This window comes from Physella acuta, unplaced genomic scaffold, assembly GCF_028476545.2.
Source record: "Physella acuta isolate Inbredline_101_S28 unplaced genomic scaffold, ASM2847654v3 ptg001055l, whole genome shotgun sequence".
Classification (NCBI taxonomy): Eukaryota; Metazoa; Mollusca; class Gastropoda; family Physidae; genus Physella; species Physella acuta.
In genome coordinates this window covers 453,983-480,783 of record NW_026732572.1, presented here as the reverse complement: position 1 = coordinate 480,783, position 26,801 = coordinate 453,983, and the positions used below count along the sequence as shown (strand labels likewise).

General features: G+C 34.9%; 2 protein-coding genes and 1 long non-coding RNA gene across 3 annotated transcripts; all 3 read right to left on the bottom strand.

Annotated features, from left to right (window-relative positions):
- On the bottom strand, window positions 1-2,578 carry LOC131955122 (uncharacterized). The gene is made up of 3 exons (XR_009388820.1): window positions 2,461-2,578; window positions 1,808-2,097; window positions 1-815 (listed from the first exon to the last, which is right to left on the bottom strand). It is a non-coding gene; the product is annotated as an uncharacterized LOC131955122 (long non-coding RNA).
- Window positions 2,579-2,915: 337 nt separating this feature from the next.
- Window positions 2,916-13,904, bottom strand: LOC131955109 (uncharacterized). The gene is made up of 8 exons (XM_059319084.1): window positions 13,806-13,904; window positions 10,253-10,314; window positions 9,924-10,069; window positions 9,198-9,405; window positions 8,717-8,963; window positions 8,036-8,109; window positions 7,734-7,802; window positions 2,916-3,058 (listed from the first exon to the last, which is right to left on the bottom strand). The coding sequence occupies exons 2-8, from the start codon at window positions 10,293-10,295 to the stop codon at window positions 2,916-2,918; spliced, it is 930 nt and encodes a 309-aa protein (XP_059175067.1). The 5' UTR covers window positions 10,296-10,314; window positions 13,806-13,904.
- Window positions 13,905-17,244: 3,340 nt separating this feature from the next.
- LOC131955125 (uncharacterized) lies at window positions 17,245-26,801 on the bottom strand. Its single transcript, XM_059319099.1, has 8 exons — window positions 26,658-26,801; window positions 26,092-26,299; window positions 24,864-25,110; window positions 24,467-24,540; window positions 24,188-24,268; window positions 19,700-19,775; window positions 18,153-18,277; window positions 17,245-17,939 (listed from the first exon to the last, which is right to left on the bottom strand). Exons 1-8 carry the CDS (start codon window positions 26,739-26,741, stop codon window positions 17,887-17,889), a joined length of 948 nt encoding a protein of 315 aa, XP_059175082.1. The 5' UTR covers window positions 26,742-26,801; the 3' UTR covers window positions 17,245-17,886.

The following is a 26,801-nucleotide window of genomic DNA, read 5'->3' as shown; positions in this document are numbered from 1 at the left end:
GAAGAGAAACACATCAAAACACCATTCACAAACAAACCTACTGCTTCCCATATGCATAATAATGTTGGTAAGTTTGTATTTATTTTTAGAATATTTTTGTTTTTTTTTATATGAAGCTGGGCACCCAATGTTATCATGTAATAGTAGTTTGCCAATCATCATACTAGGATATGAGTCGTTAATGCTTGCTATGTTCATAGTAATAGTCTCTGAGAGAGTTCCTCTTTAAATTACCACCAATTTGTTTTATAAAAAAAAACACCACCAAAGACAATTTCACATGATTCGGTGCAAAAATGTATATCGGTAGCTGGAATTTCTTTAACAGAAGTATTAGTGAAGGAAAACTATAAGGAAAATCTATACAATTTTGTATTTAAAACTGTGCGGCAAAGGTACAGTACTCTCATTACGGCATCAACTAGGAGTTTTCTCTCTTTTTCAAGTATATGTAGTAGGGGAAGCAATCAAATTTTAAAAAATCTTTGACATTACTTTTTTGATTTCAAATTATTTCATTATTTGCAGATTATTAACATAATCTGCAATATTTTTTATTAACTCTAGACTCTATATTGTATTTAATTTAAAGGAATATCTTATGTTAAAAATATTCCACTTGAATAAGGTCGTTATTAAAAGATGATCACATCAAAGAGCAACCGTCTCTGTCTGCCAACACAGGTATATCAGTTCCAGGTTAACCGTCGTAGGTGTTGCTTAGGTCATCTTGACCCTGTCTCAGGTGTGACAGGTGTGAGTACTGGTTGACTTGTGTGGGCGGAGCTACAACGTCTTTGTTTTTCTTTACTTTACTGTGGAAAGATTATGGATTAAAGGTCTTGACGAAAATAAATAATGAGGTTAAAGAAAAAAGCAGCAAATGATTAATTCATTAAAAATTCGTATAACAAGTTAGTCATTGACTAAAATAAATTTAAATAAATATTATCGATTTTAAGAAGTTTATATTCAAAGAACAGGAGACGGAGTGGGCTAGCGGTAGGAGCTGGACTGCTAACCCGTAAGTCTTGAGTTCGAATCCGTGTTCAAGTCATTAGACCGTCCTAGAGTCTACCCAACTCTGATGTAAAGACGGCTAGACATATTGCTGACCACATTATCTCTTCATTTGTCGAGGTCGCAGAAACAAGTGCACTCTTCTTCACCTGCCCCATAGACCGTCAGGTTTGAAAAGGAACTTTTTACTTTTTTACAGCATTTACCCCTTTAACAAGCACCATCAGGTTTAACTTTGTGTGATCTAAGGGTTAAACCAAAGCTTGTTCAGAGTGGTAGCACATGCTACAATTTCGCGGTTAACCTTGTTTACATCTCACGCCTGCTATCAGGGTAATCTCGAGTTCACACCCTTGACCAGTGTTTCTTCCAGACTTTTTTCTCCGGGAAGGCACTTGAAATTTTCGGGGGGGGGGGGGGCGGTAGACTTTCTTCGGGGTGGGGGGGGGGCGGACACTGTTAAAAGTATATATTTTTTATATAAATTATAGAAATTTCATTTCGTTCGGGGGGGGGGGGGGGGTAGAATTTTTTCGGGGGAGCTTCGCCCCCCCCCCCCCACTCCCATAGAGATGCCTGGAAGAAACTTTGCCCTTGACCAGATTCTGAAGTACATATCAGAGTCCACTCAGCTCTTACCAGTACCAGTCGTGAAAATATAAATTGATACAATGCTGACCACGCAGTCTAAAACAACAGATGAACTCTACTTCATCTACAGGGTCTGGTCTGAAAGTTTATAATTTATGATAGGTACATTTTCTTTAAAATGTAAATAAAAGTTTACTTTGGTGTGCTGTATACGTCACATGACGTCGATTCTCCTACTGGACCTATAACGCGAGAAGAGCTGCTGGGTACATTGATCTCATTATCCGCTGGCTGTTTGCAAATCGTCGCGTAGGTTTCTGCGGGATTTGAACTTTGGCCCACCATATCTTCTGTTGCAGGTTTGTCTGATAGGTCTGTGGTCTGGATTACATTATACACGTCGTATTCACTACTGTACCCTTTGTAACTTGGTTTCGTTTCACTTACAACGTTCCGATCTGTTATTTTGTCAACACCAGTTTCATCCTATGAATGTATAGAGATTCGAATTTTATATTAATACACTTTATTATATAATATTAAAGGGATTGAGATTGTTTATCAACACCACAATATTTAGAAACATATAGAGATAAATATTTTACATGAACACTAACGTTACCGAATGAGCATATAGGGAATAAGATTGTATTTTAATACTAGGTTATCTAGAAACCTATAGAGATTACGATTTAAAATCAACTTCACTTTATATTAAGAACATATTATGGAAAACACAATTGTAAATAAACACTAGCTTAATCCAAGAACCCATAGAGACGAAGTTACAAAAGCCGAGAAAGTATTGCCTTTGTCATTGTGCGTGTAAAATCAATAAAGTCAATTTACCACTTCACCATTTAGGTCTATGTTAACGTATTCAGTTCGTAGCTGGGATTTGTTGAGATGTTTCTTAGATACCACATTTTGACGTCGACAAAAACTTGAGTTTCTACCAAAAGAAAATACATTTCTAAAGTAAAATATTTAAGCATTCAAAAGTGAAACGGGTAATTTAATATAATAATATAAACAGATACAGGTGAAGAAAGAATTCCACATTTAAAATGTAATATAAGAATGTGTTGGGAAGATAAAACATGTCATTGGAAAGTATATTTATAAAAATATTACCCCACTAAATATGATGGAAAATATTAGGCACATCTTCTTTTCCAGTAGTTTTTATTTACTAAATAAATATCTTTTAGAAAAGGATTGAAGGTATATTCAAATGTGCACATATATAAGCTGGGGTGAAGAATGGATGTAATAATAAATGATGGTGATCAAACAAGTGACTGCTAAGTTTGGATACAAATAAATATTTTATTATTTTCTACTTGCCTGCGACAAAGAAATACTATACACATAACCGCAGCAATTATAGCTAGACAGCCAGCAGCCACAGCAACAGCTAGCACTGGTGTATCGACTGAAAGGTGAGCTGCAACAACAAGCTTTAGCAGTTTAAATCATGTACACAAAATATCGCTTTCAATGTATCCGTATCTATCAAAACTTTAAAAAAATAATTGTGCCCTGTAACTTAGAGTTAATACTATCAGTCCTTTAATTGTTTACCAATAATAGAAAACAAAATCAAGTCGTGGAGTGTGTTCAGGTTTTGGGGGCATTATCACGGAGGGTTATGGAATAAATCTTTCGATTTTACTGTATTGAAAATCAACATAAACAGGAGAGCTCTGCTGCGTCTACCCTAACTGATTAACGGGAAAGGGCATCTATAGATCAATCTATAATTTTCACGACTGAAGATTATTAAAACAAACACAATTCCAAACACACAAAAAAAAACAAATAAATAAATAATTACATTAAGTTAAATTAATTTGCGCACAATAAAATTATCACCCCATTCCCTCCCATATTCTCAAGATTTCTATTGATATCACATTTCTTATTAAAACCGCCCTCTCTCTATCATTACGTTGCACAACATTACAACAAAGAAACCCCACCTCCTAAATGTATTACGCCATTTATGAACGACTCTTAAGTAGAATTCTTCATTTTAGCTTTAGTTGATTAATATGAAAAAATAAACCGGGAGTGATCTCCCCTAAACTTTCTCGAATATTCTTATATAAAAAAACAGGGGATGGGAACTCGGATATAGTTATGATTTTTAATCCATTTTAAATACGTAAACTTTTAAAAATAAAATAGAATCTCATTGAAATAAACCGGGAGTGATCTCCCCTAAACTTTCTCGAATATTCTTATTAATACTAATAGTTTCGCTGTCTGTCTATCTATCTATCTATCTATCTGTCTGACAAGAACGCTCTAGAGAAAAGACAAGCAATTTAAAAACATGCATAGTAATTCGAAAAACGAAGCATGACGTCGACACATTTAGCGCACAGAGTAGAAAATAATCTCACAGTAATATAATGACGTCATTGATTCTGGCGTAAATATTGAATAAAGAGGAAATGTTGTCTAATCTAAGTGGTTTGCGTGAAGAGTTTCTTGCATACAATTCTTCGGGTAGGGGCGAAGCCCCACCCCCCGCGTAAGAACGTCTGAGCCCCTCCCCCTCCCCAACTCAAAAGAAATTTCCTCATCGATACTCTATAATAAAATTACCGCCTAATTAATGTGTCTAATCTAAAAAGTGGTTTTCTTGCAATGGGACGGTAGACATGATTTTTTTGGGGGGGGGGGGGGGGGTAGGGGTTGGGGGGGGGAGTGTGTGTGGGGGGGGGGTGGTGTGTGTGGGTGGGGGGTGTGTGGGGGGGTGGGTTGGTTTCAGTGTTTCTTTCAGACTTTTTCCTCCCCGGAGAGGGGTGTGGGTACTTGAAATTTTCGGGGGCGGGGGTAGAATTTTCTGGGAGGGGGCGGACACTGGAAAAAGTATATAATTATATTTCGTTGAATGGGACGGTAGACATGTTTTTTTTGGGGGTGGGGGGTGGTGGAGGGGTGGGGGTGGGGGGTGGGGTGTGGGGGGGTGGGGTGGGGGGTATGGGGGGGTGGGGGGTGGGGGGTGGGTTGGTTTCAGTGTTTCTTTCAGACTTTTTCCTCCCCGGAGAGGGGTGGGGGTACTTGAAATTTTTGGGGGCGGGGATAGAATTTTCTGGGAGGGGGCGGACACTGGAAAAAGTATATAATTATATTTCGTTGAATGGGACGGTAGACATGTTTTTTTTTTGGGGGGGGGGGGGGTGGGGGGTGGGGGCGGTGTGTGGAGGGGGTGGTGTGTGGGGGTGAGGGGTGGGGGTGGGGGGGTGGGGGGGTGGGGGGTGGGGGTGGTGTGTGGGGGTGAGGGGTGGGGGTGGGGGTGGTGGGGGGGTGGGGGTGGGGGTGGTGTGTGGGGGTGGGGGTGGTGTGTGGGGGGGTGGGTTGGTTTTAGTTTAGAGAAAAGAGACAGCACTATCAGCCTAGCGCCCGTTGTACCCTTCCTCAACGGGCCATTTTTCTCGTCTATAATAATAGTTTCGCTGTCTCTCTATCTATCTATCTATCTGTCTGACAAGAACGCTCTAGAGAAAAGACAAGCAATTTAAAAACATGCACAGTAATTCGAAAAACGAAGTATGACGTCGACACATTTAGCACAGAGTAGAAAATAATCTCAAACCCAGAGAGTGCTCACAGTTATATGACGTCATTGATTTTCGCGTTAACATTGAATAAAAAGGAAATGTTGTCTAATCTTAATGGTTTGCGTGAAGAGTTTCTTGCATACAATTCTTCGGGTAGGGGCGAAGCCCCACCCCCCGCGTAAGAACGTCTGAGCCCCCCCCCCTCCCCAACTCAAAAGAAATTTCTTCATTGATAATCTATAATAAAATTACCGCCTAATTAATGTGTCTAATCTAAAAAGTGGTTTGCTTGCAATTTCTTTAATGCAATTCTTCGGGTAGTGGCTAAGCGCGACACCAGTGTTTCTTTCAGACTTTTTCCTCCCCAGAGAAAGGTGGGGGTAATTGAAATTTTCGAGGGCGGGGTTAGAATTTACGGGGAGGGGGGGCGGACACTGGAAAAAGTATATAATTATATTTCGTTGAATGGGACGGTAGACATGTTTTTTTTGGGAGTGGGGGGGGGGGTGGGGGGGGGGGAGGTGTGAGTGGGGGGGTGGGGGGGCGGTGGTTTCCTCATCGATACTCTATAATAAAATTACCGCCTAATTAATGTGTCTAATCTAAAAAGTGGTTTTCTCGCAATTTCTTTAATGCAATTCTTCGCGTAGTGGCTAAGCGCGACACCAGTGTTTCTTTCAGACTTTTTCCTCCCCGGAGAGCGGTGGGGGTACTTGAAATTTTCGGGGGCGGGGGTAAAATTTTCGGGGAGGGGGCGGACACTGGAAAAAGTATATAATTATATTTCGTTGAATGGGACGGTAGACATGTTTTTTGGGGGGTGGGGGTGGGGTGGGGGTGGGTGGCGGTGGGTGGGGTGGTGGGGGGGCTGGTGTGTGGGGTGGGTGTGGGGTGGGGGGTGGGGGGGGGTGGTGTGTGTGTGTGGGGGGGGGTGGGTTGGTTTTAGTTTAGAGAAAAGAGACAGCACTATCAACCTAGCGCCCGGTGTATCCTTCCTCAACGGGCCATTTTTCTCGTTAATACTAATAGTTTCTCTAATAGTCTCTCTATGTATCTATCTGTCTGACAAGAACGCTCTAGAGAAAACACAAGGAATTTAAAAACCTGCATAGTAATTCGAAAAACGAAGTATGACGTCGACACATTTAGCATAGAGTAGAAAATAATCTCAAACCCAGAGAGTGCTCACAGTTATATGACGTCATTGATTTTCGCGTTAACATTGAATAAAAAGGAAATGTTGTCTAATCTTAATGGTTTGCGTGAAGAGTTTCTTGCATACAGTTCTTCGTGTAGGGGCGAAGCCCCACCCCCCGCGTAAGAACGTCTGAGCCCCCCCCCCCCTCCCCAACTCAAAAGAAATTTCTTCATCGATACTCTATAATAAAATTACCGCCTAATTAATGTGTCTAATCTAAAAAGTGGTTTTCTCGCAATTTCTTTAATGCAATTCTTCGCGTAGTGGCTAAGCGCAACACCAGTGTTTCTTTCAGACTTTTTCCTCCCCGGAGAGCGGTGGGGGTACTTGAAATTTTCGGGGGCGGGGGTAAAATTTTCTGGGAGGGGGCGGACACTGGAAAAAGTATATAATTATATTTCGTTGAATGGGACGGTAGACATGTTTTTTTGGGGGGTGGGGGTGGGGTGGGGGTAGGGGGGTGGGTGGGGGTGGTGTGTGGGGTGTGGGGTGGGTGTGGGGGGGGGTGGTGTGTGTGTGTGTGGGGGGGGGGGTGGGTTGGTTTTAGTTTAGAGAAAAGAGACAGCACTATCAACCTAGCGCCCGGTGTATCCTTCCTCAACGAGCCATTTTTCTCGTATAAAATAACAGGGGATGGGAACTCGGGCTATAGACATGGTTTTTAATCCATTTTAAATACTTAAAGTTTTAAAAATAGAATAAAATCTCGTAGACAAATTAATTGCACACCAAGTGAACGCCAAATAAAAAAGCTTATAATAGTGCGCAATATTATTAGTACTTCTAAAATTTACATTAGTTTTTTGAGAAATCGAAAGTAGCGTAAATTACTACTTTCAGTCAACGGAAATTACTCAAAATTTAACAGAAGGTAGAGAATTAGATCTTTTACTTACATGTGACATTTCATGTATCTATCTGAAATAGTACTCAAGTTATAGGCTTTTGAAAAATTCAAAGTACGAAAAGTACCACTTCCGGTTATCGAAAATCGCTCAAAAGTTGATACGGATCTACGATTTTGATAAAATACTTATATATGAAATTTCATCAACCTAGCTGTAACGGTACTCAAGTAATCGTGTTTACAAACGGACACACAGACACACACACACAGACATACGGACAAGATTGCAAAATTATGTTTTTCCGTATCAGTGAGGTGTAAAACGTCGAGATTTGTAAAAATCTCGATTTTTTTTTTTGCACGATTACAATACTTTCTCTATACTTCGTAAATACGAGAAAGTAAAAATCACGAATATAAAGATATTTTATAATTCTATTATCCTGTTTTTTAATCAGTAGGCCAGCACAAGTTACGATTATGTGAGTTGTTTTTCATAACGTACATGTATCCGTCGCTGTGATGTTGCTTTTCTCTCCTCGGCAGCTGATTGTAAAGACTTGGTTTGCACTCGCTGAAAAAACAAAACTTTTATGATTTAATATTTTGTATATTAACACACACCACCTTGAAAAAACAAAACTTTTATTATTTAATACTTTGTATATTAACACACACCACCTTGAAAAAACAAAACTTTTATGATTTAATACTTTGTATATTAACACACACCACCTCTAACATATTGAAGTTTTAAAGAATAGTTGTTAGTTGTTTCAGCCTTAATTACATTAGTCAACAGCTTACCATCTGTAAGATGAAACCAAATAGGTTCCAAAAGAGTGTTCTGTGTAAAACACAGCTTATCAACATCATAAAACCTGCAATAATACAAACCATTTAAAAGCAGGTTATAGATCTTTCGATCACAAAGAAGATTTTGCACACGAACAAAAAATATATATATATTATCCTTGCGGTTAAAGAAAAACATGGCTTTTTAAAAACAAATAGTTATGTTTATTTCTTCTGACTTTCTATATTACAACCAACAAACAAGCACACACTTTATCATTAAACACATTATCGTATTTGGGCGTTACTATTTTCTCGAGTTAAAATGTGAACAGCATTACTGAGTAGGCTATTAGTTTATGAATGCAAAATCATTCTAAATAACTTATTTAGATACTGAACTTTTAGTATATGAAAGATGCTAAGCAAATTGAAATGTTATCTTTAATTTGTTAAAGAAAAGTACATCAAGGCTATCGCTGATCGTGATAGTAATGTATGTCCTCAACGGCTAGAACTTCACTATTGCACTATAGTTTTATAGCGGGAGCGCGGTGGGGGTGTTTAACTAACTCACATCAATGTTAAAATGTTTATCCCTTAACAAAGTGTTGGTTAATTGACTAGTTTGAAAAGTTTATTTCTTGTTTTTAAAAATCGAGAAAAAAACAACAACCAAAAACAAATACGCACCTCTTAGGAAGGTTATACTGTCTGTCGTCTAAGATTTCGGTAGCTCCATTATACTGCACTGTTAAAGCGGATGGTGTGTTCATGAATCTAATGTTAATACCAATTTTATTCGCCTGTATACAGCATGTTCGATTATATACAAGATGCTGTCTCTGGAGCACCAGGTAAACATTATTGGCCGCCGTATGTGTGTCAAAGGTGGTGTTGAAGTCCTTGGACATGTCAAAAATTATTTTGTCATCTGGAACTAAATATTTATAAGGTGAACTATTATATATATATATATATATATATATATATATATATATATATATATATATATATATATATATATATATATATATATATATATATATATATATATATGTATGTATGTATAATTAAAATATTTTAAAATCTCTGGGTAATATAAGTAATAGAAACCTAGCCTTAAAGGAAAAAAATATAATTTCAAATTGTCTGCATTTGTAGGAACACTTACCAACAGGATGGCACGAGTAGTATATATCATAATATACCGCTGGGCAAATACAATTGTCGCCACATTTTTTTTCAAGCTGCAGATTTTCTTTTACCAGATGACAACTTCTCAGACCGTTGCATGTATTTCTGATGTACATCACACGTTGTCTTTCATTTGTATTAGACAAGTTAGCCATAATAGGCGAACTTACAGTAGAACATTGCGACTGTAAATTTAGATTCGAAGAAAATGCTTGTTAGATTTTGTATGTTTGTTTTATATAAAACTCAGAAGACGAATGAATAAAAGACAATTTTAATGCTTATTTTTTGGATAGTGCAACATTTATGTATAGTTTTATATTAAAATAAACGCGAAAAATTTAATTTGGAATAACGGCATTATTTTATAAATAATTGTTTTAATCACAAGTTTTTATGTAATAATGGACTAAAAAAACTAATGTTATTTAAATATATAATACTACACTAATATTTGAATAACCACAGAGAAAAGCGTGTGTCACTATATTATCTATTGGATACCTTAGCTATATATTTAGGAGGAGACTATTACTTAAGTAAATAGTTCCATTGTCAATTTTATCTTAAAATATGTATTCTAATTAAATGTTTGCGTAATTCATATAAACTTTATTTATTTGCATGCACACATTTAACAACGTTCAAGTTATAACCCTAACTTTGTTTAGTTAGTAGAAGATGTTTTTAAAAACGTACTGACCGAAAAAAATATAAATACGTTCCCGGTAAGCATTCCTGCTTTCTCATTCTCTCCACATCCTTGTGTAGAGCTGTGTACTTGTATCAAGTAACTATCTTTAGAATCACTTAAATTCACTCTAAAATAAGAAAAATTCCCCAGAGTACCTAAAGAAATTATTAAAAGCTTGTTATGTTTTTTTTTTTAGTTTAAGACTGAGAAATAAAAATCAATTGCAAAATCAGGTGCATTTTTTCACTTTATGTATGCACATAATTATAAAAAGAAATTTTGTATTTATTTTAGCTTCTTTGTGCTATTTAGTGAAAGTAAAAGTGTTTTATATTTACCTGATACTATTATAGAAAACACACTTAATAAACGTAGATCCATAGCAAACTATATAGCAGTACTGAAATAAATATAAAGATGAATTGTTTATTCAGAAGCATATCTGTTTATATTTGTACAATCAAAGAAAAACAAGTCAAATAATAATTTCTTTACAGACGCATTACGTCGATATGTTTTAAATTAGGAGCTTAAATGATATGAATACTTTGTAGCATCTTTTTAACTATTTAAAACTGCCAGAAAGTTTGACGTTCTAAAGTTAAAAATTGAATTGTCCCTCTTGTGACGTCTAAAGTATTTGTCGAGTTATTCATAGTTTAAGGTAGGCATAACAAAATATCACTATGAATGCAAAGATATTGAAAACAATATTTTGAATCACTAGCCTGTCATAATTAACAAGGATAAGAAATAATAAAATAAATACAGGCTTCAAATCGAACGCTTCTATTGAACAGGCATATAAGCCTTGTTAAGAAGTGGTTCTCGATTTTAAGCCTAGATGTGGTTTTACAATTTTTGGTTCATCTCAAGAATATACATTATCTATTTAATACCAAGACCGTCATTCTTCCTCGTGTGTATTAGTGTCATTCATTTACTTTTAAATTGACTATGATCATGGAATATTACAATTTGTGACTTACGTAAAACAGATTAATTCCATTTACAAAATTTTCTATTATATTTAGTTTCAATCACAAAGTTTAGAAAATAATTTCCTTAATACAATTAAAAAACAACTGAACTTACAGAACCTCACCGGTTAAGACATTTGAAATTTGTTATCATTTAAACAGATGGCCAAATGCGTTTAAATCTCTATTTTAAGCGTAGGTGATAAAAACAGACTGTAACAGCACGATTTAGACTTTTATATGATGAAGATCGTAACGAGGATGTAAAATGATTTGATCCGTGTAAATACTTCTTAAGTGTTGAGACAACTTTACCTAAACTTGGATTGGAATGTCTTAACTTTATGTTTTAGGTTTGTAGTGTTACGTTAGTGTTACGTTAGTGTTTAACTATATACTAAAGAATAAAGCTGCTTAATCCCATAGTTTGTTATTAATAATGTGTTGTCTAAGACAAATTTTAACATCAGATGTATTTGAAATGTTGTAATCTGCGTGTTCTAGGTTTTGCCTTAAGTTATTTAAGAGTTTTATAGCTTGTGTATGGACACAACGACAAAGCTAACTATCAAGTGTCGCATTAATTGACTTGACGACTTTCCTTGTATGTGAGAGACAAAAGTATTTATTTGTATACATTATTTTCCGTTAATAGGAGAAAAAAAACGATGTGTGATTTGGATTCTAAGTATTATACAATTTATTCTTAAACAGACGTTTTTGTAAAAATGAAAAAGTACGTTTAACCAGATCCGGGTTCGAAATTTTAACTTCCCTAACTTTACTATGTTTAAATACCGATTCAGCTAAACAGATCACAATCTTTTTCACGAGTCAGATAGAGAAGATGACTAGCCCCTACTTCAACTTAAACACTAATTTAAGTACGTCAAGCTGGAAACTTCAAAGCGATAACAAAGTACATCCTTATAGGGTAAATCTTACAGAGGATGGTAGATCTATGTCTAACGTTTATACCTTTTTTTTATACCCAGCCGTTGGTATGTGTGAAGCTAGGCAAAGCCAAAAAGATAGCAGTTCACCGTGGAGAGGATGGGGTTAAGGTGGGTGAAGAGCTTTAACAGAATCCTAATGTCCCTTCAACGAGCGAAAAGAAATACCGATAAATGGAAAGTTTATGATTGAGGTTCTGCCTAGTTTGTAATGTAAGATTTACCCAAATTTTTTTTATAGTCGATACTTAAGAAATCAAACTGTTCACGCCGGCAACTAATATATCTGCGAAGTGAAGTAAAAGACAAAAAAAAAATTAAATTGGATGTAGGTGACGGAAAGAAAAAGAAGTGTAAGTGCCTTGACAGCTTTAGTTGACTGCTTTTGACCCTTGTGACCTCTGGTCCCAACACACCCCACTCAGAAAAAAAAATTATAAGGGGTGACTACAGATCTTGAGACCACTGTTCAACTCGTCCATGACGTTGGACTTGTTGTTTGGATCCTCCGATATAGATATAAATAAACCGGGAGTGATCTCCCCTAAACTTTCTCGAATATTCATATATAAAACAACAGGGGATGGGAACTCCATTTTAAATACTTAAAGTTTTTAAAATAGAATAAAATCTCATAGAAACAAGAATTGCGCACCAAGCGAACGCCAAAACAAAATGTGCATAATAGTGCGCAATATTATTAGTACTTTATAAATTTACATGCGTTTTTTGAGAAATCAAAAATAGCGTAAATTAGTATTTCCGTTCAACGGAAATTAATCAAAATTTGACAGAAGGTAGTGAAGTAGATCTTCTACTTACATGTGAAATTTCATTTATCTATCTGAAATAGTACTCAAGTTATAGTCTTTTGAAAAATTCAAATCACTTCCGGTTATCGGAAATCGCTCAAAAGTTGATACGGATCTAATTATATATGAAATTTCATCAACCTAGCTGTAACGGTACTCAAGTTATCGTGTTTACACACACACTGACACACACACAGACACATACGGACAAGATTGCAAAATTATGTTTTTCCGTATCAGTGAGGTGTAGAACGTCGAGATTTGTAAAAACCTCGATTATTTTTTGCACGATTACAAGACTTTCTCTATACTTCGTATATACGAGAAAGTAAAAATCGAAGAAGTCCAAGAGACAAGAAAGGCGTAGTGTTTCGTCATCTTTAAGGTTAGATAACATACATCGATTTGTTGTGTTCTTTAAGCATGATTTCCTTTCTTGAGTTGAAAACAGCATTTAATTTAAGAGTGTTCAAAAAAAAATAATTATTTCGCTTAATATTTCACGCAAGAAAAGTAAGAATCCGTAAAAACAAAAGCTAGCAAGCTTGTTAAACATATACAGGATGTTAACAAATGGGACGGGTGGGGGGTAGTGGGTATTTAACATCCGGTAAATTTATGCTTTCCTCGACTTTCTTGGACTTACTCTCAATTAAAGGAAACTGTTGTTTTAAAATCGAATCTCAGAGAAACAAATGTATTTTTAATGTAAGGGTAAGTTTTTTTTTCTATTTTTAAGTGTTGTTTTGAGTGCTTAAAAATACGTCAATGAGACGAATTTAAAGCCATTGGAGCTATAAGTTTAACTCTGGCTACGGTTGTAGCATTAATCTTATTCATGACCTAATCCGTAATCCTGATACCATCTCTGACCCGAGCTCAACCTCTAAGCCTAATCTTAACTCAAACCATAAACCAAATCTGGTAAAACATAATAGTAACACAATTTAAGTAAAAAATTAAGTATTTAAATACAGTGTTTATTTTAATATAAAATGTGTATTTATAACTAAACATTACGGCATGAAAAAAATGCATACTCTTATAAATGTGGAACACTAAAATCTAATAATACATTCGTTAATCAAAGAAACTAAAATATAATATGAATTCAGAATAAAACATCTAATAGTCTAATAGACTTACTTAAAAAGATGCATTAAAAAATAACGAGAAATCCATAAAATGACAGCCAGTTACATTGAAGATTTGTTAAACAGATGAGCAGCCAGAGAAGACGACAGTACTAAGATCCTGACCGCAAAAAGTAAGGCGGACAACACAAAATACAACTACACTGTAACAATAGGAAACACGCACTTGAATGTTAAGTATGTACTTAGGCCAGATATTAGGTTTTTACATTTATATATGAAACTGTGTGCTTGTCTTTAATGTTTTACTATACCTTACATCCCATCGTCATGAAACGTAGGAAAGTTAATAAGAATAGTCCTAGGAAGGTTTCTGCTATATTTACATTTAAATAACTCAGATTTAGAAAACACAATCTAAACAACTATACGATTGGTAACGCATTGATGTAATCCTTTTAACATATTGCGACCGCCTTTAACAATCACATAGATATGCTAATTAGTAATGTACGTAAAACTTGTTGAAAATTGTTGCTAGCTTGTTGCTATATACAGTGGCGTAGCGAGGTCGGGTGTCAACCGGTGCGGCACTTGATGGTGTCACCCCCCAAAGGCGTAGCGACCCTTCCCGAGGACACTTTATCGATTTGAAACCACCTCAAACTTTCGATTTGCACCCTTTCCCCCTCAAGTTTTCGATTTGCAACCCCCCCCCCCCCTCAAGTTTTCGATTTGCAACCCCCCCCCCCCTCGAACTTTCGATTTGCACCCCCCCCGTCACGTTTTTCCCTATATATTTTGCTATTTTTTGCCTTGGTGTCACCCCCCTAAATGGTGTCACCCGGTGCGGTCCGCCCCCCCCCCGCCCCCCCTCGCTACCCCTCTGTATACTGTATATATATATATATATATATATATATATATATATATATATATATATATATATATATATATATATATATATAAAGTACATACCATAATATTTATCTTACGTTCTTACAATAGGTTTTAAGTCGGAATTCAGCTGACATCGAAACTTCACCATAAATGTTATGTTAACAATTCCCCCCCCCCCCTCAATACACACAACCTTTTGTAGTCATCTACTTGTCATTTTCCGAATCAGATCCTAAACTAACTATTTCTGCTAAAGCTGACTATGAGTGAGGAAAAAGTATAAAAAAATCTTGATTTGTCATGGCACGAAAGGAGATAGCTAAGTGTTTTTTGATTTAACGTAGTTGAACATCTGTTTCCTTTTTATTGCACTTAATTCTATCAGATGCAATGCAATGTGTAATTAAATTGTTTGCTAACAATTATTTCAAATGGTCTAAGCTGGGTGGGGAACTTGTTCTATTACTACAGTAATGGTCTATAACAAAACTGAAACAAAACATTTCTCACTATCTAGTAATATTGTTAACAAAGAAACTTTAATCATATGACAAACGACTTTCATATGTTGAGTCCTACTCATTCACTATGACACGTTTTGTTTTGAATATTTCATTTTATATTTATAGGAAAAAACGTGCAAGACGTATGCTTAAGTGTGGATAGGTCTTATTACCAAGACAACGCTTAAGTTGTGCATAGATATTTTTTACCCATTTTAAGAACATTTTAAGCGGAGAGAATGAAAGACCAACCAAGCCAGAAAAATGAGGACCATATAGAAAGTGAACACATTTATCTAAAAGTAACTGACGAAGATGGTAACGTAGTGCATTCTACAATTAAGCAGAATAGGCTACATCTCTGTGGGAGTTAAATGGTGGGTATTGGGTTGGAATGAAAACAGGAGTTGTAAGATTTTGATTGAATGGAAATCTGTTAAATAATAAGGACACTCCAGCAATGATTGAAAGATGGAGATTCTCTTGATGTTTTTAACAGCCTAATGAAGTTGCTTGTATCTGACATGGTAGACGAAACTTGCTACAACAATTGAGATTGGAATGAAAGCTAAATAATTCCTGATTGAACTGTAGAAGTGTGTTGTACGGTGTAAATATTTTCTCAAATCTAAGCCGGCCAGGACATTTTTTCTTGCATGTTAAGTATTTTTAATGATAATATAAAGACTATCAAGGAAATTGATAACACAAGTTTTTCAATCTCAGTTGCCCCATATGGTTTTTGCTGAGCATTCTGCCTGTTACCATAATCCAATGTCATCTATTAAAATTCATTAATGTGTACTTTCATTTTGTTTCCCAATTCTGGCCCTAAATTTGTAGTTTATTGAGCTCTCGTCTTTGGATATTTCATCTTAATGTAAACATTGTTATTTATTATATGATTAGTCACTTTATCATGATCAATAGTTCCTTTAAAAAACATAAGGAATTTTAAGTTTTGAGAAATAAAAGTTTAAATGTTAAAAATACATAACAAAAAAAAACCACTTATAACTTTTACAGACAAGTAGGCCCTACGTCATAATCGAACATAAATGGTCGTTGAGTGCTCAGCTGTCGTATAAGTTACCAGTTTAAATTGTGTGTTTTGGGAGGGGTGGGTACTTAACATCCGGTAAACGTGTGTTTTCCACGGCTTACTTGACTTCCACTAACTTAAAGAGAAAAGTTTTTTATCTGATTTCCGAGAAAAAAAAATGCTTTTTTTAAACGGACTATAAAGTTTTAATTTCTATCTGTCAAGTGAATTTTTTGGGTGCTTAATAAATTGCCAGTGTGAAGAATTCAGTGTCATTTGGATGTTATTAACGCTGCCCTATGCTTAATTTTAGCATAATTTCTATCATCATTTTTTGTGGAGTCTTTGTGGAACATAGAGACGCAACCTAACCTTTCCATCGTAGTCTGTTGGGGGCGATTACTCCAAGTAAGGTGCAAGACAAACAACAGACGCTTTTATCGCACAGCTGACCGTTTCCATGTTTGTTTTTGGCTTATCTGCTTTCCTATTTTCTTTTGGGATTCTAATAAAATGGCAGGCTGGCGGGGTTGCTAGTTGGTTTACGCAAGTTTTTGTCCAGTTAACCCCCTTTTGTATTTTTGTATTTCTTTGCCATTAGCGTCTTGTCCATTTTTTATTCATATTTTTCAGGCAATCTGATTTTCCATAGTATACACTATGGATAGGATGGGTTATTATTATCGTTCGACAAAACGAATCAAGAGCTTCCATCGGCGCCCCGACAGAGGGTTATATTGCACCACGGACTCGCAAGTAAGCACTGAGACACGTTCGTTTCAAAGAGTACGACACACTATGGATACGTAAGCTATTCTAATCATTCATTAAATCGTATCAGGAGCGTCCCCAGTCACCCAGGCGGGTGGACTATTTGGCGTTTATAACAGTCTAATAATTTAAAAAATGATGACGACAATATTGTTTTATTATCTTTATTTTTTAATAAGAAAGTCAGATCAAGCGTCAATTTTCTCTACATAAGTGCACAAAAAGAAATCATTTAAGTGCATTAATACAGACGACTATAATTAGCACATAAAAATGATATTAGATTGAGGGATATGGGGATACGAATAGTACTAGAGTATTGCAAGGGTACGAGAGTATGTGTGTTGTGAAAGGGTTTGCTTTAATAAAAGAGTGGAGTTTTTGACTCAGAAATCAAGAATGTGACGTTTTAGTGTAGTGATGTTGTTGAAAGTTAGGGCAGTCTTTGTCTTATCGTACTAAGGAGAGGATAAGACGAGCTAATATAATCGTTCACTAACCCGAATCGGGTGCTTCCACCGGCGAGTTCATTTTGCCTATAAACAGTATTAAAAATTAAAATCACATTTTAAAAACAAATCCAAATTTGTGTTTATAGTGGGTTTTGTTTATGTTTGTGATTACGTTAGGGTTGAGGTTGTGGTTATGTTCATGTTCATGTTCATGTTATTTATATTCTCAAAATCGTAGCCCCCGCCCCACCCCTCCCAAATACACGAACACGCAGATTCGTGTCGAAAAGAACCGTGAAGATCTAGCATTATTTTTACAATTATATTTCCCAAGACAAGATGAGATCCAACAATTCAAAATATTACACTAATGAAAATTTACACAGTATGACATCAGGAGATGAAAAAGATGTATGCTGGTTCAAATGTGACTCGACAAATCTTTCACAACTGACATCTTATCCACTATTCCGTCAACTCAGTGTAGTTAGATGTGTCATCACCGGGGGCTCCAGCCACTAAAATTATTTTATATAAGGAATATTATAGTGCATGATACATTTAACAATATTAAAACACAATTTTATTTAATAAAAAAATTTAAAGAAATAATGATTTTCTTAAGCACATAAACTAGAAATTATATGTAAAATATTTCATCTATTAAAACAATTTAATCTGAGAGTTACTAGGTTGTGAATGAAATTAGAAGATTAGAAGAATGAATTCACCAGAGATCACTTGTCCATACAGATGCTCGTCTTCATGTGTTGTGTCTGTCCAGTTGGCACTATTATAGTGTAAATCGTAAGAATGCATAGATTCTACAATGTCGCAGCGTCTTTTACAAATTTGTCTGAAGTTTATTTGGCAATAATATATAAAAGTTATGTTATATATATATATATATATATATATATATATATATATATATATATATTTAATGAAGCTAAATCTATCATTTGTTTCTCTTTTATGCCTGATATTTCCATGAAATTGCACCCTTAAAAAGATATATATATATATATATATATATATATATATATATATATATATATATATATATATATGTATATATATATATATATATATATATATATATATATATATATATATATATATATATATATATATATATATATATATATATACAAAAACGAGAACAAGACAACAGATTTCAGAAAACTTATCTCAGGACGAAAGATATTATAGAATCACATAAACATACATATAATATACCCGCTCTTTCTGTTGTTAAATAAATATATAATATATATAAAATATATATAAAGCTCAAATGGACTCTGTCTCTCTGTATGTATGTATGTAAAATGCATGTACGTTGAAGACATGCATACAGTAAAAAAAAACCTTAAAAATTAAAAACTTTCACAGCAAGAGAGGGTGACGTCTCATGAAACTACAAAGAAATAATCGTATAAAATCAGAGTAAACTAAACTTATAAGTATGAAAAGTACACAATAATAATGACGTTACTGATAATGGATAAAAGTACACTAATATTACCTCCGACTTTACTTGTCTAATATTACAAGTTTATGTACAAGAAAAAAAAATTCAAATAAAAATATCAATATGAAAAAAATATGTAAAAATAAGTAGATATAACAAAGACATTTGTCGTACATTATATTTAAAATATTAAACGGTTTGTGTCGTATAGAAGTTCAAACGCCTGTACGGATCTGGTTCATTTTTGCCACACATGTGCATTATAACACTGGAAGTGTTCGTGGATACTTTCTGGCTAAATTCTGTGAAATTTAAAACTGTTTTAAATTTTTAAAATATTTGTATAGGCCATATAGACGAACTCAAGACCGCCATTTTTATGTCTCATAATTTAAATAATTTGCGCTGCGTTTAACGCCTGTGCTATGTTGTTTATTATTTATAGACTTCTGTATTTTTTTTAACATTCTAAAACTTTAGAAGTTCTAATATAAGAAAATTAAATATTTTTTTTAAAGACCTTCAAATCTGCTTTGTTTATTAATTATTATTCATTTCATCACTACGTAAGGCTGAATTTCGTAATTAAGAGAGGTTGAGGTTGTGTCGAGGGTTGGTTTGTGTTTTTGTTTATGTTTATGTTTTATGGGTTGTGGTAATGGTTAGCGTTTATGTTTCATTTTGCGTTTATTTTTGTGTTTTTGTTTGTGCTTGTGTTAGTGTTTTGCGTATTATATAAAATTGAGGTGGTAAAAATAGATGACTGCTTAATTTTGACATTTAATAATAAAGTTTTCTACTTACTTGTGAAAAACAAGCACAAGACACGCGAAGAATAGAAGACCAATAATAAGGCTTACAGCAATCCTAATGAATGTACCTATAAGAACACGTATTAATTCAACATTGTTTGTTTGTTTTAAAATATTTCTTTAGGTTTAATTGTTTCTATCTAAGCTGCAAAAAACAAATGTACCCTGTAGAATAGAATCAACCAACAAGTTACCTTCCATGTACCATTTTAAAACTGTTTACCTATAGAACAAAATCGTATATTGGGGTTTATGTTATAGCTTTAGAAAATCTGTATCTGTATCGATATTTTGTATTTTGTATTTTGAATTTTCTTTTACTTTGTACTTTGTACTTTGTACTTTGTATTCTATATTCTGTATTAAGTCCACATCCACATCCACACCCACATCCAAATACACAACCACATCCACATCCACATCCATATTTAATACTTATGTTTAGGGTTATAAATATTTTCTGCATTTTGAAAATGTGATATTTCCGAAACAGTCACACTTCTAAAATAACTTTGTAACGCGAGGAAACCCTGCTGTAAGGTAATAGTTTCGCTGTCTACCTACCTACCTACCTGCCTACCTGCCTACCTTCCTACCTGCCTAACCGCCCACCCACCCACATTTCGGAATGTGGTTAGATAGGGCGTCTCTGTCTTCGTCCCTAAGTCTAGTTGTGTGTACCAAAAATTTGTCTTGGATGTCATTGTTGGCGTCTTCTTTGTCAAAGAGTTGTTGGTAATAGTTTGTAAAGCATGTTTGTATTTCGTCTGAGTCGGTCGTTTCTGTTCCGTCTTCTTTCTTTATTTTTTAAATTTGTTTATTGTGGGGGTTTATTTGTTCTAGCGTGTTACAGTGGTAGGATGGTTCTTCTACACCTACAATGTCTATTCTACTTCTAACTAAAGCTCCTTTGTATGTTTTCTAGTGAATGTGTAGTCCTCTTGATTTCTATAGTATATCAGATAAATAAAGTATTAATAAAGTATTGTTAAATTTCCGATATGAATGTTTTTTGTTTAATGTGGGGTGATGTCTAACTAGGCTAAGATGGCTTTATGATCTGTGTAGATTAGTGTTTGTACAAGATGTTTTATATTTGGCTACTTTGATGTTGTCGTGTACGTAGATTCTGTCAATTCTGGCAGAGCTCTGGTGTGTAGTGCTGTGACGTGATACTTCAGTGTTTCTATAACTTTTCCTATTGTAGGCGTCTTTGAGTCTTTTTGCACTAATAATGTCTGTCAATGTCTCTATCTGTTCTCTGTCTATCCTGATTCTTTTTTTCATTTTTAGTAAAGGTCCCGTCATGTCTTTGTGTTCTAATACCATATTAAAGTCTCCTGATAGTATGTTTTTGTCCCTAAATTCTGTATTTATTTTTCTGTGTAGATTTTTGTAGAATGTTTTTTGTTCTTTTCTACGTGTCGGAGCGTAAATGTTGATTATAGTTGTAGTTAATGTGTTATCTCGTATCGTGGCACTAGTTAGTCTTCCGTTGTTGTCTGATTTCATGTCTTTTAGGTTGTATTTGTTTGAAATGTTCAATATGCTGGTTCCTCTGCAGTTTTGGCCTAAACTGTATATTGCGTTACTGATGTCTAGTGTTTTGAAGAATGCTTATGCTTGCTGATTGGTTGCAAAGTTCGTTTCTTGTAAAAGTAGGATGTTTGTTTTGTATAGATCTAGTGTGTGTGCTAGGGGTTTGGTTTTGTCTCCCGCACCCCTTATGTTTCGAGTGGTGATGTTGAGTCGACTCATTGTAGTTTATTGGGCAGGACTTCATTTGTATTTCGGTTGGAGGGCAGTGGGTTAGGTGGATGTTAGAGCTGCATTGCTTGTAGTATTTCTAGAGTTGATAGGTTAGACGGGCCTTTCAAGTCACTTTTCGGTAGGTTTGTGGTTGTTGGTGCCTCTGAGCTTGGCCTGCTCCCTGTAGGCCTACTTTCTTTTAGTCTGTCACCTTCGACAGCCTGGATTTCGTTTGGGTACAAAGGAAAGGGAGCGAAGACCTTTGGTCCAGTTTTTGCTCTCTCCTGTTGTGGGTCAGAGTCGTATTCCTCCTCTGATCCTACTGTCTGCGACATAACAATTTGTAGTGTAGCTGAGCTTGTGTCATTGTCAGAGTCTATATTATTCGTATCATCCACTGATGTGTTGTCCGTGTGAGGCCTTATTGCCCTCTTCTGTTTAGTCCTCATTGTCTGATAAATCTTCCGGCAGCGGTGCTTGTTGGGGGGGGGGTTAATTTGGTTTCTTTCCTACCTAAAGCTTCATTTCGTGTTCTTTTCCTTTTTGCTCCTCTTTCCCTCTCTTGTTCCTCTTCTTCCATTCTTTGGTTTCTTTCTTGTTGCCTTACACTGTCTTCGAAATCCGTTGATCGAAAGGCCCAATCGTCCCACTTCTGAAAGTAGCGAATACCTTTCATATTTATTTCATCCCGCATCTGCTGTATGTCTTCCTCTATCCAGCCATCTACTGTTGTATACTTTCCTTCTTTTAGTTTTACCCCGTCCACAATTCTACTTTATAAGTTGTCACATTGCTTTGGCAGATGCCTGTCTGTGTCACAATTGCAGCAAATAGACCTTCTCCCTAAATTTGCATTGAACACAAATGGACAGCCCCACCCCCCTTTTTCTTAATCTCAGGTAATGAGGAAGCTCGTCATTGGTGACTTTGGGGGTTATCATGAATTATGCAGCATTTCCCTCGTCCACCATACGTACGTGTGGTTCAGTGTCAGGTTTGCTCATTTTCCATAACGAGGTTTTTATGTCTTCCATTTTATACCCGGAAGGAATCCCTTTTATATCCCGATGCAGGGTCTGAATCAGGAAAATGTGGAATCTTCCCATTGCTGAGAATTCTGATCGTCGTCTGCCGTACTCCATCATATTCATTTTTTAGTAGATTACATTTGATGCCAAAGTTACAAACCATTGTTTTACGTCGCCGTAATTGTATACTTTGACAATCTCAGTGACAGGCACATTTGTCAATGTGGCAAAATGCCTTGGGAAAACTTCGTGGGGTATTCCAGCCACAATGGCAGCATCTATAATGGTCACTTCCAAGGGTTTGGGAGGATGTGTACCTACCTCGAACACATCATCTTCTACCTCGAAATAAATTCCGTTCATTCCCTTCATGAGCACATGTTGTACAAGGAGAAAGACCGGCACATAAATCCGAAAGAAATAACAAAAGAAACGGGAAAACTAACAGTAACTTAATAAATACAAACCAATCTCAAGAGCGACAAGGTTGTCTCTCTTGTAACACGATGAATAAACCTTTTAAAGAAAAACACCACTGTAATCCAATGAAGAAAACAAACATGTAGCACATTGTGGTCATTGAAGACATCAAATGACCGGTTTATTTTCGTTATACAACAATTATTTTTATTCGATTTGTATTGCTCTGATGTACAGCAACATGTGCCCTTGTTTGAGTCAGGTAGTTACAGATTTACTTATGTACCGCCTAGGTATTAGCAGCAGATAACTATTTATCAACGTTTATAAAATGTATAATTGTGTCTGAAAAGTATTTGCATTTAGTCGTTTATCGCTTATTACGTCCCTTGATTAGGAAAACACAGTTAGTTCACTTTAAAAGGAAAAATTGGGGAGAAAAGAATTTACTTTTTATTACTTTGTTTTGGTGTAGGGAAAAAAATAATTACATAATTAGCGGTGATTGATTAAGTGCAATGTTGTTGATATTTTTAATACTGCCTTTTATTTATTCCATACACTGAACGTACTGTTTTCTTATTATTACTTTTAATAAAAAAACAGGGGAAGTAACAAAAGACATCTTTATTCGGGAATGGGAATTCCAGCACGTTATAATTTGTGTCTTTTTTTGCGTATTCATTTTGTCTGTTCTTTTTTGCTCACGAAGGGGAGTTTGTTTTTGTCGGTCGCACCAGAAAGCTCTTTTAAAGGCACCTGCACCAAACTACAAGAAGATATACCATTTGATATAATACTTGTATTGTGTTCGTATTGCGTTTGTGTTGTGTTTGTATTGTGTTGTGTTGTGTTTGTATTGTGTTGTGGTTGGGTTTGCGTTTGGACTTGGTTTGTTTTCGTTTGCTTTTTCGTTTGTTTTTTCTTTGTGTTTGTATTGGTGTTTGTGGTTGTGGTTGTGTTTGCGTTATGTTTTCGTTTTTTTTGTTTTTGTTTTGGTTGGTTGTAGTTAGGGTGGCAATGCCGGGTATATAATGATTACTAAACACACAGGTAATGGTCTTTAACAGAAAGGTTTTTCACAGACGCCAGTGCAGGGCCAGGCCGGGACGGCTTGTATTTCATATATGTTCCATGTTGACGTCTGTTTCGTTTTCCGCTTGATTTCGAAATATTTTACTTGGTTGTGTTTTTTCTATATTGTTCCTAAATGACAGAGTGACAGATAGAGAGAGAGAGAGAGAGAGTGACAGAATGACAGAACAGAGAAACTATTGTTATACCTGAATAATCCTCTATATCAGTCCCTGTGATGTTGCTTTTCTCTCCTCGGCAGCTGATTCTAAAGATTTGGTTTGCACTCGCTGAAAAAAAAAAAACTTTTATCCTTTAATACTTTGTAGATCTATATTAAATCACACCACCTATAAGATATTGAAGTTCAAATTTGAAACAAAGAAGTAGGCTTAGTTGAAATAATTAATTCTTAAAGTAATAGCCACAGCACTCTAAAGAATAGTTGTTAGCTGTGTCAGCCTTATTTACATTAGTCAACATCTTACCATCTGTGAGATGAAACCAAAGAGGCTCCATAAGAGTCTTCTGTGTAAAACACAGCTTAACAACATCAAAAAACCTGCAAGAATACAAACCATTTACAAAAGTATAATAAGGGCCAATTTCGTTTACCGGAAATCGCTGAAACGTTGACATAGAACTACAAATTTGATATAATACTTATATATGAAATTTCATCAACCTAGCTGTAACTTTACTCAAGTTATCGTGTTCACAAACACACATACACACATACACACACAGACATACGGACAAGATTGCAGAATTATGTTTTTCAGACTCAGTGAGGTGTAAAACGTCTAGATTTGCAAAAATCGTGATTTTTTTGCACGATTACATTACTTTCTCTACGAGAAAGTAAAAATAGAAAGAAACGCGTACCTCTTAGAAAGGTTATAGAGTCTGTCATCTAGGATTTCGGTAGCGCCATTAAACTGCACTGTTAAAGCAGATGGCATGTTCATGAATCTAACGTTAATGCTAATTCCGTTCGCCTCTACACAGCATGTTCGATTATATACAAGATGCTGTCTCTGGAGCACCAGGTAAACATTAATGTCCGCCGTATGTGTGTCAAAAGTGGTGTTGAAGTCCTTGGACATGTCAAAAGTTTTCTTGTTATCTGGAACTGAATTTTTATAAGGTGAACCATCATATATATATATATATATATATATATATATATATATATATATATATATATATATATATATATTATATATATATAAATATATATATATATATATATATATATATAAATATATATATATATATATATATATATATATATATATATATATATATATATATATATATATATATAGAGAGAGAGAGAGAGAGAGAGAGAGAGAGAGAGAGAGAGAGAGAGAGAGAGAGAGAGAGAGAGAGAGAGAAAGAGAGAGATAGATAGATAGATATATATATACATACATATAAAATTAAAATATGTTAAAAAGTTCTGGTGACATATAAGTAAATATATAAGTAAATAAAAACTTATCCATAAAGAAAAAAATATCAATTTTAACTTTTGCAAAATTATCTAAGTGTAATTAATAACTTATTTATGTTAATTTTTTAAAGTTGTTTTTTCTCGAAAGGTAAAAAAAAAAGGACGTTTTTAGTTCTGGTTTTGCTAAACCGAAAAGTCTCGAGTTCGAACCCTCGGGTAGATGAGGCTCTCGTTAGCTGGGGACAGCCACTCTTCAAGGAGACACAACTCCAAAATCAAACAACTGCTGCCTTGTAGTATGTTCTTGGTTGGACAAAGGCTATGGAAGCAAATCCAAAAAGAAAAGCAGGCTGAAATCGGAGTCAATGGCCTCAATGGCGCATAACCAGTTGACACGTAACCTTAATTGTGTTGGAGGGAGATCCTTTCCAACACTAAAATTAAGAACGAAGAAGAAAAAGAAGTTCTGGTTAACTATAGTTTACAAACATGGCCGATCATTTTATATAGTAGATATCAAGAAGATTTGATAAATGAAACGGCAATGCCTTATATAGACGACTAAATCTATATTCAACCTATATAAAAAAGAACCTAAACTACTGAATTAAACTTCTTTCTATATTATTAAAACGAAGATCAAATAGAAACACTTACCAACAGGATAGCACGAGTAATATATATCATAATACATCACTAGGCAAGTACAAAAGTTGCCACATGTTGTTTTCAGCTGCAGATTTTCTTTTACCAGAAGACAACTACTCAGACCATTACATGTATTTCTGATATACATCACAAGTTGTCTTTCATCTAAATTGGACAAGTTAGCCATAGTAGGCGAACTTAAAGTAGAACATTGCGGCTGTAAATTTAGATTTTTAAAACCAAAATGAAGAGACGCACATGTTTAATTCTTTTTATTATTTAGTATAATAGCACATTATACTTGTGTAGTTTTATAATAAAATTAATAGAATGTCGTCATTATTTTAGAAAAACCAATTAAATTTAATTGTTTATCATCATTTATAAATGACTGTTAACCATGTGAATATTTACGTTGTCAATTTTATCTTATAATATTTATTTTAATTAAATGTTTGCGTAATTCATATCAACTTCATGTATTTTCATGCACAAATTTAACAACGTTGAAGTTCTAACTCTTACTTTGTCTGGTTAATAGAAAATGTTTAAAAAGAAAATGTTTCGGTACAGACCGAATAAATTATAAATACGTTCCCGATTAGCATTCCTGCTTTCTCATTCTCTCCACATCCTTGTGTAGAGCTGTTTATTTGCATCAGGTAGCTATTTTTAAATTCAATTAAATTCACTCTAAAATAAGAAGAATTCACCAGTGT